This window comes from Protomyctophum bolini (assembly GCF_963924005.1).
Source record: "Protomyctophum bolini genome assembly, chromosome: 24".
Classification (NCBI taxonomy): Eukaryota; Metazoa; Chordata; class Actinopteri; order Myctophiformes; family Myctophidae; genus Protomyctophum; species Protomyctophum bolini.
In genome coordinates this window covers 17,446,896-17,460,728 of record NC_137885.1, presented here as the reverse complement: position 1 = coordinate 17,460,728, position 13,833 = coordinate 17,446,896, and the positions used below count along the sequence as shown (strand labels likewise).

The 13,833-nt window shown below is 44.8% G+C and overlaps 1 protein-coding gene across 2 annotated transcripts; it reads right to left on the bottom strand.

The window, feature by feature from the left end:
- Positions 1-270: 270 nt before the first annotated feature.
- LOC308311887 (insulin-like growth factor-binding protein 5) lies at positions 271-10,504 on the bottom strand. 2 transcript variants are annotated; one of them, XM_080758661.1, is made up of 4 exons: positions 9,625-10,504; positions 3,617-3,843; positions 2,978-3,097; positions 271-2,517 (listed from the first exon to the last, which is right to left on the bottom strand). In XM_080758661.1, exons 1-4 carry the CDS (start codon positions 9,959-9,961, stop codon positions 2,377-2,379), a joined length of 825 nt encoding a protein of 274 aa, XP_080614787.1. In that variant the 5' UTR covers positions 9,962-10,504; the 3' UTR covers positions 271-2,376. The 2 variants fall into 2 exon arrangements, with proteins under 2 accessions (XP_080614787.1, XP_080614788.1); XM_080758662.1 differs by having other exon boundaries at positions 3,629-3,843.
- Between the last annotated feature and the right edge of the window lie 3,329 nt (positions 10,505-13,833).

The following is a 13,833-nucleotide window of genomic DNA, read 5'->3' as shown; positions in this document are numbered from 1 at the left end:
CGTCTCAACTGCTCATTACTAATGAGACAGAGGTAGCATCTCAAGTCCAAGGTAAAACAACATATTTGCTGCACCTGTATCAATGGGTTAAAGGAGTAGTTCACTCAAAAAATGACTTATTCTCTATCAATTACACACCATTCATGAAGCCTCGAATTCATGGAGATTTGTGTTTTTGATACATTCCTAATCCTAAATCCAAAGTCTCTGGTAGGAGACTCAAAGAGAGAATTCAATGACTTTCACTAAACAGGTATACACAACACAACCTCACAAGTACTGGAACTTTATTTAAATAAGTGATTTGTCATTACAAAAAAGAAGAAAAAAAAGAAATGAGTACATCAATTATACACACCTGATAAATATTTCACCGTTTGCTTCACATTGATCTTTGTCACCTTTGATAATCAGCAAAGTATGAAATGTCACCGCATTTACGTGTATCCATTAAACATAACAAACAAGCATGAAAGTAAAGTTGCGGAAATTAGGCTGATTGGCCCTTGTCCATGTCACAGATGTGGCAGTAAACTGCACACACGTTTCCTTAACCACATGAACCCTAGTGTCCCCATTCCGGGGTGAACCTTTGGCAAAAATAGCCAACCGAAAGTCTCACAACAGCAATGCATTGTGAACTTGTAGATCAGCCATTTTTCACCCAAGAGGTTTGTTATAAAGGGCTCCAATATACTAGGTTTAAGTGGTTACATGATTGAGTGTCAAGACTATAACTGAAAACGTGAAATACTTAAAAATATAGCAATGTTCATATACACTCCTTGACGGGAACATTATGCATAACCTTTCTGAGCAGGCAACTGGAAAATAAAACCATCCTATAGGGCCAATTCTGCACTGTTTGTTATTCCATTCTAATGGGCAGGAGCATTCCTTTGTTCAAACAACATGGCTCTCCATGCAAATCACAATTCAAAGTGACGTGAGATGGAAGGCACTTGAATTTACATGCAAACTTGGGAGACCTTTTCTAGGTTGGAAAAACCAGGCCGGAAGTCACAATTAGCTTGGTTAAGATATGCAACGTGTGTGTTTGCATAATGATTTGCGTGCGAGCTATGTAGGAAAATTCACAGCACCATGATTTTCTTACTGTCTGTAGCTTGCATTGGCTAGTGAGAGAAAGTTGATTTGAACTGACTGGAAGGGAGGGAATGCACTCACACACAAACAGATACGCAGACACATACAGTCACACAACTTGCAAGTTCTTGATGCATTATTTTTACCAGTTGTCGGAACATGAAGTAGGCCTGCATTATTTCAAGAAGATATTCAGTACCAAATAACCAGCCTTATACAGTACTACTGCTATACGATAAAGTCTTGTTTTATCTGGACTGCCTATATACAGTATTACAGGGTTAGTGTGCTAGAGCCAGAGACTCAATGAGCAGCAATGTCTAATGTTTGGAAATATCCCACAAGCCTCTGCTTCGTGGTTCAGGAACTCCACTCTTGTGCAAATGTAAGCCATCAACCTTGATACTAGGATAGGTGACAAGGCCCAAATATCAACCTCAAATGATGACGGAGTGCCTCAATTTGGCAGGACAGGCATGGCAATGGCAAAGTGCTCTGCAATGGCTGAAGCTTTAGGACAAAAGAGCTATGTGGTTTTCTATTTTCTAAATAGACCACTCCAACAGACAGACATGAACTCCACCAAGTTCCCTACAGCAGCTCCTGTACGGAATTCACGTCAACTTGAACTCCACAAGATTTCGTTCTCTACAGCCAGTAATTCATATCAACATGAACTCCACCAGACTCCTTTCCCTACAGCCAGCTCTCTCTCTCTCTCTCTCTCTCTCTCTCTCTCTCACACACACACAGGGTAATGAACAATCTGATGCTTCAGCCACATTTACAGTACATGAAATCTTGTCTTTAATATCATTTTAAGTGTTTTGACCAATAACATGTGTGTGTATGTGTGTGCGTGCGTGCATGCGTGCGTGCGTGCGTATTTATTTATTTCTATGGTATTATAAAGATGGTCGTTCTTTTTCGTTCACCTCAAACATGGCTACATAGTCACTGGAGAGTGAACACGGTACATTCTGGTTGATTAAAGGGTTAATGAGGCTGAAATATGACACTATATCGATACCAGAGATGGATTCCGCCAAACTCTCTCAGCTCGGCTCCCCGATATAACACCTACGCAGACCGTCACACACACACCTGAACCACACACACATAAAGCGTTTGTGCCGTATTATTATTATTATTCTTTTTTTCTCTCGATTGGCAGTCGTCAATTGTGCTAGCTTGATTGGCAGGTTGACAAGTGAAGAAGAGAACGGACTCAAGAGGAAGTGCGGCTGAGCCCGCCTCTCTCTCTAGCTCTCATTCGTTGGTGTTGCTGTTGCTGCTGTCCGTCTCCTTGCACTGCAGGTCCCCTCCACTGTAGTCGATGCCCGGGAGCTTCACCCCAAAGCGGTCCACGCACCAGCAGATCCCCCTCTTCCGCCCGCGGGATGGCTTACACTGCAGATAAACATAGTGGGAAGAGATGTTTCACCACTTAAGTCTTATATCTACTTCACAAAACAGCTGACAAATAAAAGATCAGACTCGTGTGAAGTGAGCGGTGCCTTTTATCACAATGATGATGTATGATGATGAGAACGTCATCATACATCAGCCAAACAAATCCTCACATTCCGTGCTACACAAACACATGCCGTGCACAAACTGACAAACACACAAAGCTGTATATGGGAGCGGCTGCACCGCTCAAAAATAGATGATCCACTACTGAGTGCTTCGAATTTGCGATGCAACGCTTCATGAGCTTGTGGATTTCAATGGATCTAAATTCAAATTCAATTGATGAGATTATTGTGGCAGAAACATCTTCAAATAGCAGATTTGGGGGTCCTTGGTATGTTCATCCCTATTTATACACAATGTCAGACAGGCTCATCTGCTTTCACTGTAGAAATACCTGCTTGCGCTTGAAGAAACCTTTCTTGTCACAGTTTGGGATGTAGAGGGACAGAGCCCAGACCCGTGAGGTGTCCTTCATGCTTTGAATCAGATTGTCTAATCTCCTTCTGCAGGGCCCCTACACACGCGCATACACACAGTGCACACACACGCACACGCACACGCACACACACACACACACACACACACACACACACACACACACACACACACACACACACACACACACACACACACACACACTCAGTTATGCAGCTTGTGGATATGTGCAATTTACACTTCATGCATTTACCAGACGCTCTTACGCGACTTACAATAAGCAAGATAATCACAGATGCAGAGAGACAGTGTAGTGCCTCAATAAATATAGGATCATGGCTAAACCAAGAACCTAGCATCAGTCTAAACAATATGCGTACTATCAAAATAATCTGTACATTGAAACTATATGATGTATGATACGCCATTACCAGGTAAACAATGAACCTAGCATCTGTCTAAATAAAGTGTAATCCAAATTACACTCATAGCCGTCTCGCTGTGTGTGTAGTTTGTGTGTGCGTGTGTGTGTGTGCGTGCGTGCGAATGCCCCGTTTGAATCCCATATGTGTAATCCCATGCATAAATGCAGGCCCACCGATTGACGTACAAACTCCGGCTGTAGTTTTTCCACGGGGCGGGTTGCGTAGTCCAGGCCGCCGGCAGCGGGTCTCCCTCTCGCCAGCCACTTCTTGCGGTCCTCTGCATGCTTCTTGGCCTGGGCCTTCAAGCTGACAATGTGGTCCCTTCTGTTCGTGGGCACCTTCGTCTGGGGCAGGATGGACTCTGGAATGGGTAACATGGCCTCGTCAGGGGACTCGCCATCTGGGAGGGAAGAAGAGAGAGAGAGCAAGTTAAGTCAAGTTCACGGCGAAGTTACTATACGGTGACCAGATGTCGTGGTTTGGCTGGGATTGTGTCAAGCTGTGTGTCCCGAGTCCCGACTCCAGACAATTATATCTCCTGGTTTTCAACATTCACTACCACGTTGTACTGGTTTTCACCACTTGCTTTGAGTGCCGACATACACGTAGATGTTTATTGTTTTCTGTTGAGAGGTGCAGTCACTAGATGAGTGCTAAAAAATATTTCCCCCCATGACTGCATGGTGCCATGCTTTGACATGCATTGAAGTGCGAAACTGCATGGCATGGATTGAAGTGTGAAACTGTGAGTTTCTGTGAGAAAACTGTATTAATAACAGACTCATCTCTGTGGCTCATTTTGTTATAACATTAATTGCAAATTCCATAAAGTGTATGCATGTGTTCATTCATAAGAAGTCATATTCTTCTAACTCTATTCCCTCACAGGTATATCTCTCCCATGCCTGGACTGGTTAACCAAACCCTATATACTTCAGTTGACGGTGGTCCCCCAGGGGTTCCCCTCGCTTTTCCCCTTTACACCAAATCTCCCAAAAATAGACGATCTGCAAGCTCTCAATCGTGCCAGAAGCTCATAGATCTGCCATTTTCGCAGAATGTTCGCATATTTTTTGCAGAATGTTTGTCTATTATGACATGCCCAGAATAGGTAGTCTAGGGTTCATGCGGTTAAGACAACTATACTGTACAGCTGTAGGAATGAGAGAGACCAGACACTGGGCAAGAAAAGACATGAAATGATGTGATGATGTCTCTGTGGACCGTGCGTCCATGTTTAGTGCAGTCCGTGGCCGCTGGCCAACTTCAGACACCATGTGTTGACATGCGTGACAACACAGCCTACATTTGTGGCAGGTCAAGTTAGCATTTTTGGGGTATATGTAGACCATATGGTCTCAAACTTTTATAGCCAGCGACCTAAATGAGACATTAGTCTCACACTAGCACCCCAGAGTCAAGAAAACATACTATTACACTTGTCATGTGGCAACCCACCGGGGACAAGTTCTCCATTTTGGGTCCCGATCCCTAGAAACACTGGGCTGCTTTCATTTATTTTTTTCTCCAATGAATGCCTTTAAAAAGGCCTTTGAACGAGCCTTTAAAAAACACGCGACACATCTTCGCACCAATCACAGACCTCACTGTCCTCTGAATGCAGGCTGGAATTAGTGGTGAGGCCTGTGGGCTTCTCTCTGTTACTGTACATCTGAATAAACCAATGCTGGGTGACATGACTTAAAATCACAATTATTTAAAACTTTTGCCTTGATTATGATTAATTCATGATTATTACTTTTTGAGGGGTGCTAGCCCCTCCTATATTCAGCTATAGTGTAGATTTTTGTCCTAACACAAACATTAAATGCCAGGAGAATTTACGTCATATGTGTCTGAGCAAATCTTCTATTTCTGTCCTACACAAACATTAAATTCACATTGACAATGAATGGATAATTTACGTCATACTAGAGCGGTGCCTGTGGGGCCTCTATACACAGCGGTGCTCATTGGGCACTGGCAAGTTGGAAATGCATGCCCCACCCAGATATTATGTCTGTGTCCCTTTTATGCCCATATATGGAGTTCTTTGTCAGGCATACCCAAATATGGAGTCTATGCAGACGTCAGAATGATGTCAGAACAGGCCAGGTCCATATATGGACACTCATGGGCAGGGGGCAGGGGCCCTGTCCAGAGCCCAGGCAGATGCCTTTTTGGTTGCGGTTCTGGACAACCGTTGGTCCGACCGACACCGGCCACTGCACCCCCTGTGGTGGTGTGGAACGTGTGTGTCGAGTTTTAAGTCGGTGAGGCTAACGCTTCTCGAGTTACGTGGATTACACAAAGACAGACATACAGACAGACAGATAGAGACTTGGTGCATTTATAGATAGATTATAGATGAGCAAATTGGCTATTTCGGTCGTACACATTCCCATTAACAAATTATGATAGAACAATGATAAGAGCGCCGCTCACTTCACACGGGTGGGATTTTTAAATTGTGAAAACTGCGCTACGCGCGCATTGTGAGCTTATAGATTAGTTGTACTATTGTGTAGGGTGTAGGCTATACCATCCAAACTGGCGATGGACATTTGAGCATAGTGCCAATATCTCACATGAAACAATAGCTAGCATGCAGGTAAAACTCACTAAAGCTAATATATATATATATATATATATACACAACACACACACACACACACTGGATATCAGCTACTGTAGCATTTATATCCAAAATGCAGGTACATATAGTGGCATTTAACTTACAGTTTTTTGCCATAATATGTCCTCAGCCATGGCTGTCACGCATCATGTGCATGTTTCGGCTTCCACTTTTGGAACACAGTAAAGATTTGCCTTGTAACCCCCCCACACACACACACACACACACACACACACACACACACACACACACACACACACACACACACACACACACACACACACACACACACACACACACACACACACACACACACACACACACACACACACACACACACACACACACACACACACACACACACACACACACACACACACACTCACTCACTCACTCCCCGGGGGACAAACACCCAACCTGTCTGAGCTTTGCATGATGACGCCATCCCTAAGCTACGCCTATAAGGGAAACAAGGTCAGCGCGCCTGAGGTCATGACATGAAGCCATACATGTACATTAAACCCATGAAATCCTCTCTGTCATACAGTAGAGTAAAGCCTCTGACCCCACCATGAAGATGATTTATTGTTATTATACTAATGATGATGACAATGATCTATTCTATACCCCTGTACACGGGAGTCAATTATCGGGAGAAGGACAAGAGACATTTATCCCACCCACCCCCACCGCCCACCAGTTTTCTGCTGACATACTTTTCTTGGGGGGGGGGGGGGTGTCGGGGGGGGGGGGGGGATAAGTGCAAGTCTAATCAAGTCTGCACTTGTTAATCCCCGCCATCTTCTAATCTGATTACTGCTGACTGATAATGTCTCTCTCTTTTTAGCCTCCCTCTTCTTGTGGTGGAGCTGCGAGAGATGTGATGATTCTGTTGAATTTGATCCCTTTCTGGAAGGGGTTGTGAACAAAACTAGGACGAGTCCCACCACCCTTGGACCCGTTTGGATGACTATTTTGTCTTGCATTGGTGCAGGGACAAGAAGAGCTTATTCTTAGAATGCTGTTCAGTAATCCTTGGCTATTTACTGTTCAGTTTCTTTTTATGGAAAATGATCTCTAGAAAACATTGGCGTCATTATGTCCAGCAAAAGTATTGAAATGTCCAGTGTTTGGGGTGCATTCTAGGCTCATCAGTTTTCCTTCCGTCGGGTCAGTTTGTCTTTCAGAAGGTGTGGGAATGTTATTTCAGAATGAACCTGTTCACATATTGATACTTTAGTTTAAAAGGGTCCAGAGCACACACTGACTCACACTGTACATCAATCTATGCAGATAGTTCTTCATATCTCTGTTAACAATGGTGGAAAGTATCGTAGCACCTTTACTTTGGTACTTTTACTTTCCACTTTTCAATAGTTTCTAGTTATCCAATACATCTCTGAGGCATATATTGTACTTTTTACTCCACTACAATCATATAAAGCTGGACTGTGCTATCTGAATAAAATATTTACCGTCACTATGCGATACGATAAGAGGTATAAGATATACGATCGATTATTTCACATCATGTTGTGATCTACGAGCTCATATCACGTCACATCGCCAAAGTTTTTGTGTCACACTGTATTATCAGTAAGGCATAAATGTATGAAAAACTAAAACAAAATATGAAGATACAAGGTACGGTAGGCCTATCTATACGTATGTGGTTGCATGCTGGCATGCATACCTGTACATGCACTGGAGCACGTGTGTGTGTGTGTGTGTGTGTGTGTGTGTGTGTGTGTGTGTGTGTGTGTGTGTGTGTGTGTGTGTGTGTGTGTGTGTGTGTGGGGGGGGGTGATCCATACTCAGCCAGCCAGCATTTTGCTGAATCACTACAGAGCCTGCACACACTCAGCTCACACTCAGCGGAAGGAGGGGGAGAGAAGAGATTGAGGGGGAGGGTATATATAGAAAGGCCTATAGGAACAAGGAGGAAAAGCTGGGAGTCTGACGGACGGACGGGATGAGGACTGGAGAAGAGAGGGAGGGAGGGAGGGAGGGAGGGAAGGTGGCTATAGGGAATGATGGAAGCAAGTGACAGGAGGAAGAGAGAAAAGCACGAAAAATGGATGCGAGAGAGAGAGAGAGAGAGAGAGAGAGAGAGAAGAGGGGTAGAGGGAAGTGAAAGAGGCTATAATGACAGCGGGCAGGAGGGGGTGACAGGACGAGATGGAGTGGGGAGGTAGAGGGTGGGGGGGGGGGCGGAAGAGGAGATGGTGCCACTCAGGATGGGAAAAGAAAGAACGGACAAATGAATGAGGTGTGATGGAGGTTAAGGAGGTGCGGGGGGGGGGGGGGGGGGGTTGATCTGAAGGACTGTGGACAATAGCAAGAACATGACAGAGGATGAATAACGACAGGGGAATACAGGGATTTAAATATAGGTTCAAGTTCAATATTGTGGAAACATGTGTCACCTGCACAGACAATGCAGAGTGCAGGGTAATAGCCTAAAGTGTCAGACAGACCGAAAAAGAAAAAGAGAGACATTTCAACAGTGAAGGGGGAAAAAAAAAAAAAAAAAGAAAACTCTTGTGCTCCATCATGTCTCAAATTACAAGCTGGCCTGCCGCAGGCCATGCACACACAAAGCCGTTTGGACAGCCCTCCCTGCTGCTGCAGACACTAGTCTGCGACTGTCCCTAAAATGTCATTCAAACGAGCCTCTTCGTGTAACAGCGCCTATAATATTCTCCCTGGTGTATATTATTTGGCCCGCGCGTGCCTCGCGGCGACGTCACTCACACGAAAAGGGCACCCCCCCCCCCGAGACGAAACCCACTAATTTACGGCTCTTTAGAGTCCCACCACCACACCACACCACGGCTTTCAGACAGAGATGACAGGTTGATCGGCACTCGGCAGCATGCAGTCGTTGACATGATCAGGGTTCGCCAGGTCACGGCCTGCATGGCCTCTGAGTCGTGTGCGCCTAATAATGACAGGTGTCTGTCAGCCCGTCTTAAGGAGGAGTCGACCCAAACCGCCTGCAAATTCCACACCCAGGCCAATACATGCAGAAGCCAGGCAACTATATAGGCATGATTAATAACCATAACATTTTCATAACAATTGAGTGGAGTATAGCCTGCAGCTAATATGAGAGAGCGTGACTTTTATATCGGGATTTGTGAAATTCAGGCTTTATATCCCGAAATGGGTTTGACCAAACTGCTTACAAGAATATATATATATATATATATATATATATATATATATATATATATATATATATATATATATATATATATATATATAACCCTATATGTATGTATATAAAACAAATAAATAGAATGCTTTATATATATATATATATATATATATATATTTTTTTAGATCTTTCATTTATATAGCACATGCACCAGAGGAATAGGGACATAATTCTCACAAGTCCTCACTCCTTAAAGGAAATCAATAATTTCCTATAGCCTATAGTTACTCTATTCCATTAACTCAAACACATATTGGGTCCATTTGGTTCCATTCATCACAATCCCAATAAACCAGAGGAGCCGTGCATGCAGCGTGGTTTCTTACCCTTCTTCGACGAATGCATCAGTTTGTACAGCTTCTCGTTCGCGCACACGCCCCGGCCGTGCAGGAGCGCGTGCAGCTGCTTCTCCTCGCCACTCCGCGGCAGGCAGCGGAGCCCGCGCATGCACGGCCGGGTGTACACGCCGCACGGCTGGCCCTCGTCGAGCGCGCACGTCAGGCAGCAGCCGCAGCCGGGCTCCTTGACGAGGTTGGGGCAGCCCATCACCGGCACCGGCGGGCACATGGACAGCGCCTTCTGGTCGCACGGCTCGCACGGCACGTAGGAGCCGCGCACGAGCACGGGGATCACCGCCAGGAGAGAATACACACTCAGCAGCATCTTCGGAGGCTGCCTGTCTGTCTGAGTGTCAGGGGCTGAGAATTATGTCCAACTATGTGAATAATAACCGATATCAACTCAGTATGACGTCCGATCCGACCTTTGCAGTGGCTCCGAGTGGAAACATTTAGGGAAGGGGTTCAGTTATTCAGTGCGTAAATGTTGGGGGTTCGAGCATGCATCCACAGGTGCCGTGCGCGCTTATAGTGTCGTTAAGTCCATTAGTGGTGTCTCTGTCTGCACCCGATCATCCTTGCAAAGCACAAGAGATAGAAAGAAAGAAAGAAAGAAAGAAAGGAAGAATTAAAGGAAAACCCGCCCGCAGCTCATCTTCAGCGTGCAAAGTGCAAAGAAATATCAAATTAATAAAATGGAATTAGCTATAGCCTATCTCTCCTGTCCTGAGCGATTCCTCCAGGGATGTCCAGTGTCGTTTTTACGCGCAACTTGTCTCCTATAATGAGGGGAAGAGGCAGAACAATTCTCCTCCTCGGCGAATCTCCCTAGGCTATGTACCAACCCGCACGGTTCCCCAGCACAATATATAATCTGTGGCTTTGAGCTCGCCTTAAAAAAAAAAGAAAAAAAAGAAAGAAGAGAGCAAAAAAAAAAGAAGGTTGCCAGAGGCGAAGCCTATAACGACGGGTATGTCAAACAACGTTTGGAGGGGGAGGCGCACTTGTCAACTCCGTGCGCCTCGATGGTGATTTCACATACAGGGCGGGTGCTGGCATGCCTCCAGAACTGCTGGATACGACGAGACGAGTCGATGCTGAAAGGCAAATGAACAAGATATAGCCTACTCGTGGAGCGTGATCCGACGATGGTTTTCTTCTCGTTTTTCTTTTAGAAAAAGATAGGCTCTACACGCGTGCCTATATCTTATTCACATCAATCATGCATGAAAATGATATGCAGACTTTATTTTTTGTAATTCATTGTTTGTAATCTTACACAGAAACAGGGAGGGATCATTAACCACTTAAACCCCATAGGTTGAGAGGAGTTCCTCAGGGCTCCATGCTGGTGTATTTTCTATTATTGATATGTGCAAGATTTTTGCTTAAAAAAGCTGATTGTCAAGTTTACAGTAAGCTTGTCGATCTGCTATAGTTTTCGCAAAAGCTTTCCCCATACGGATGCATGCTGTGGTTTATAGAGGTTATGTAAAAAGTGGTGCAACTCCGTGTGGGTTCCCCGGAAGTTCCAGACCCACAGGAACGCGGCCAGGGTGCTGGCCCGGTTCCGGCGAGCTGCCCTGCGTCCAAAACGGTCCAGAAATGACAGAGTTACCGTGGGGGTCCCCGGAACATACAGACCCCCAGGAACGTGCCCAGGAAGGGGCGGGCGGCCCGGTTCCAGTGAGCCGCCCGGCATCCGAAATGGGTGAGAAATGACAGAGTTACCGTGTGGGGGTCCCCAGGGGGTCCCTCAACTCTACTCTACTGTAAAACTATACAGTACCGTATACTGTATGGAAAAAGTAGGCCTACCGGTAATTTGTAATAGTATTTTTATTTATTTATTGTTTGTTAATTGATCATTCTAAACAGCAACAGGATCGAGCATCTGCCTATTTAAAAAAAGAACAAAGTTATTTGAACATGATGTGTAGCCTATTCAGGCACTATAGGCCCACTCGCCGGCTCTGGATTGTATAGGGCGGCCCTTACAAGAGCCGCCGAGCCTGAATTCACATTATAGGTTGGGCTATACTATAGATCCATTCTATTGCTATAGACTATAGCTGCTATTTATACATCCTGCATGTCTGTGGTCTCCATCATATACGGTGTGTCATGAATGTTGGTTCAAACCAGGGGGGCAGTCAGACAGATATTTTGTGAAGCTACTAAGGAAATCGGGATTTCCTGAAAGTTCATATAATGGCCTGTTGTGGCGCTGTCATTGGGCCCAAAAAACCCCATAGCCCCATAGAAGTCCATGTATTTGGCTCCAACTTCTAAACATGGTCATGAATACTTTCTGCTTCCAGTCACTAGTTTAAAGTCTCATTTCTAATGTCATAATATTCTTTTTGGAAAATTATGGTCCCATTTATAAAAAGAATGACCATAAAGTCGCGTATGTTCTGAGGGGCGTGGCTACCGTTACAGTCTATGATCGGGATTCCCCACCCACTCGAGTCAAAATAAAAACCAACAGAGAAGAAGGGGGGAAGTCCCGCCTCGTTGTCTGGGCCAGCCAATGGCCAGCTGGGCCCAAACGGATCTAGAAAGATGGCCAGAACCGAAGGGAATAAATGAAGATCCTCTGTTGGCCGAATCTGGTAGTGCAGTGCAACCACAGCTGGGGCCCATTACATGAACCTCCAAAGTCCTCAATAAACTGCAATATGTCCAGAATTCAGCTGCCCGCCTGCTCACCAGTACCCGTTCCACTGGCGTTCCAGAGACCATATTACACCAGTCCTCCGTGACCTTCACTGGCTACCGGTTAAACAAAGAATCCACTTCAAAACACTCCTGACCACCTACAAAGCACTAAATAACCTGGCTCCCCCATACCTCTGTGACCTCCTCAAACGCCATGTCCCCTCTCGCTCCCTCAGGTCTGGTGATGCAAACCTCCTCGACGTCCCCAAAACCAAACTCCGTACGTGGGGTGACAGAGCTTTCGCCTTTGCTGCCCCAATTGGAATGCCCTCCCTAAGGCACTCAGAGATGCCCCCACCCTTCAAACCTTTCAAAACCACCCTAAAAACCCACCTCTTCAAAACTGCCTTCCCTAGCTAACCCTTTTCACTGTCTTTTAATGTTCTTTAGCTTTTAGTGTTTTTTTTCCTTTTTTCTAATAAAGTTGTTTTTATTTGTTGTTACCTCAGTAAAGCCCCCCCCCATGTAAAGCGTCTTTGGGTACTCAGAAAAGCGCTATATAAGTTTGAGATATTATTATTATTATTATGAACGAGCGAAAACAGCTTCGATCAATGGGCATTGATCACGCATCCTCACGCATAAACGACACTATACAGTGAATTCGAAGAGTCCCCATGTGGACACTACTGCGCATGCTATAGTATAGGGCCCCACGACGTCATCAGGCCCAATATGGAAGAAGCAGTAAAAAGGGCTTTGCACTGGGTCAGCAACTGAATTCAAATGAATGGGCAGGGATTTCCGGGCGGTATTCTAGGTCTATTATAACATCTATGGTTGAAATGCAGACTAAAACCACCTCAGACAATAATGCAGAACTGATTGGCGAGCGAGTAGTGCAAAGTCTGCTTCTGCCGACTCAGCGATGTTCGAGTTGCATACTGTTAATAGTTGGAGAATTGTAAATCATCAAGTCCTCATCAACATGCAACGCGTCAGGGATTCCCATCTCATCAAATGGCTGCCGCGTGGTCAAATATGTCTCAATTCATCAGCCATTCGACAAGAGATTTGGGAACAAATATGGACCTCAATATAAAGGGTTTAATGATGGCTAAAGAAACTCCTGGATTATTCTGGATTAAAAACATTGCTCTGGAAAAACAGCAAGTCATGCAGGAATGTTTGGCTATACATGGCCATTGATGTAGCCTTGAGATTTCCCATATGATACTTTTTCAAAGTGTTTTCTGCTATTTTCATGATGTTTTCTCCGTGACAAATGTGGTGCAAAGTCTTTTCCACATAAAATGCATGAATGACATTTTCATGACTCCATGAGGTCAGCGGTCAAGCGGTCAAGTCAATTCAACTCAACCTTAATGTGTAATGGAAGCAGTGGTGGAAAAAGTACTCAAATGTTTTACTTAAGTAGAAGTATCAATACTGCAATGTAGATGTACTCTGTTACAAGTAAAAGTCCAGAATTAAAAATGTGTTTGAGTAAAAGTACAAAAGTATTGGCATCAAAAT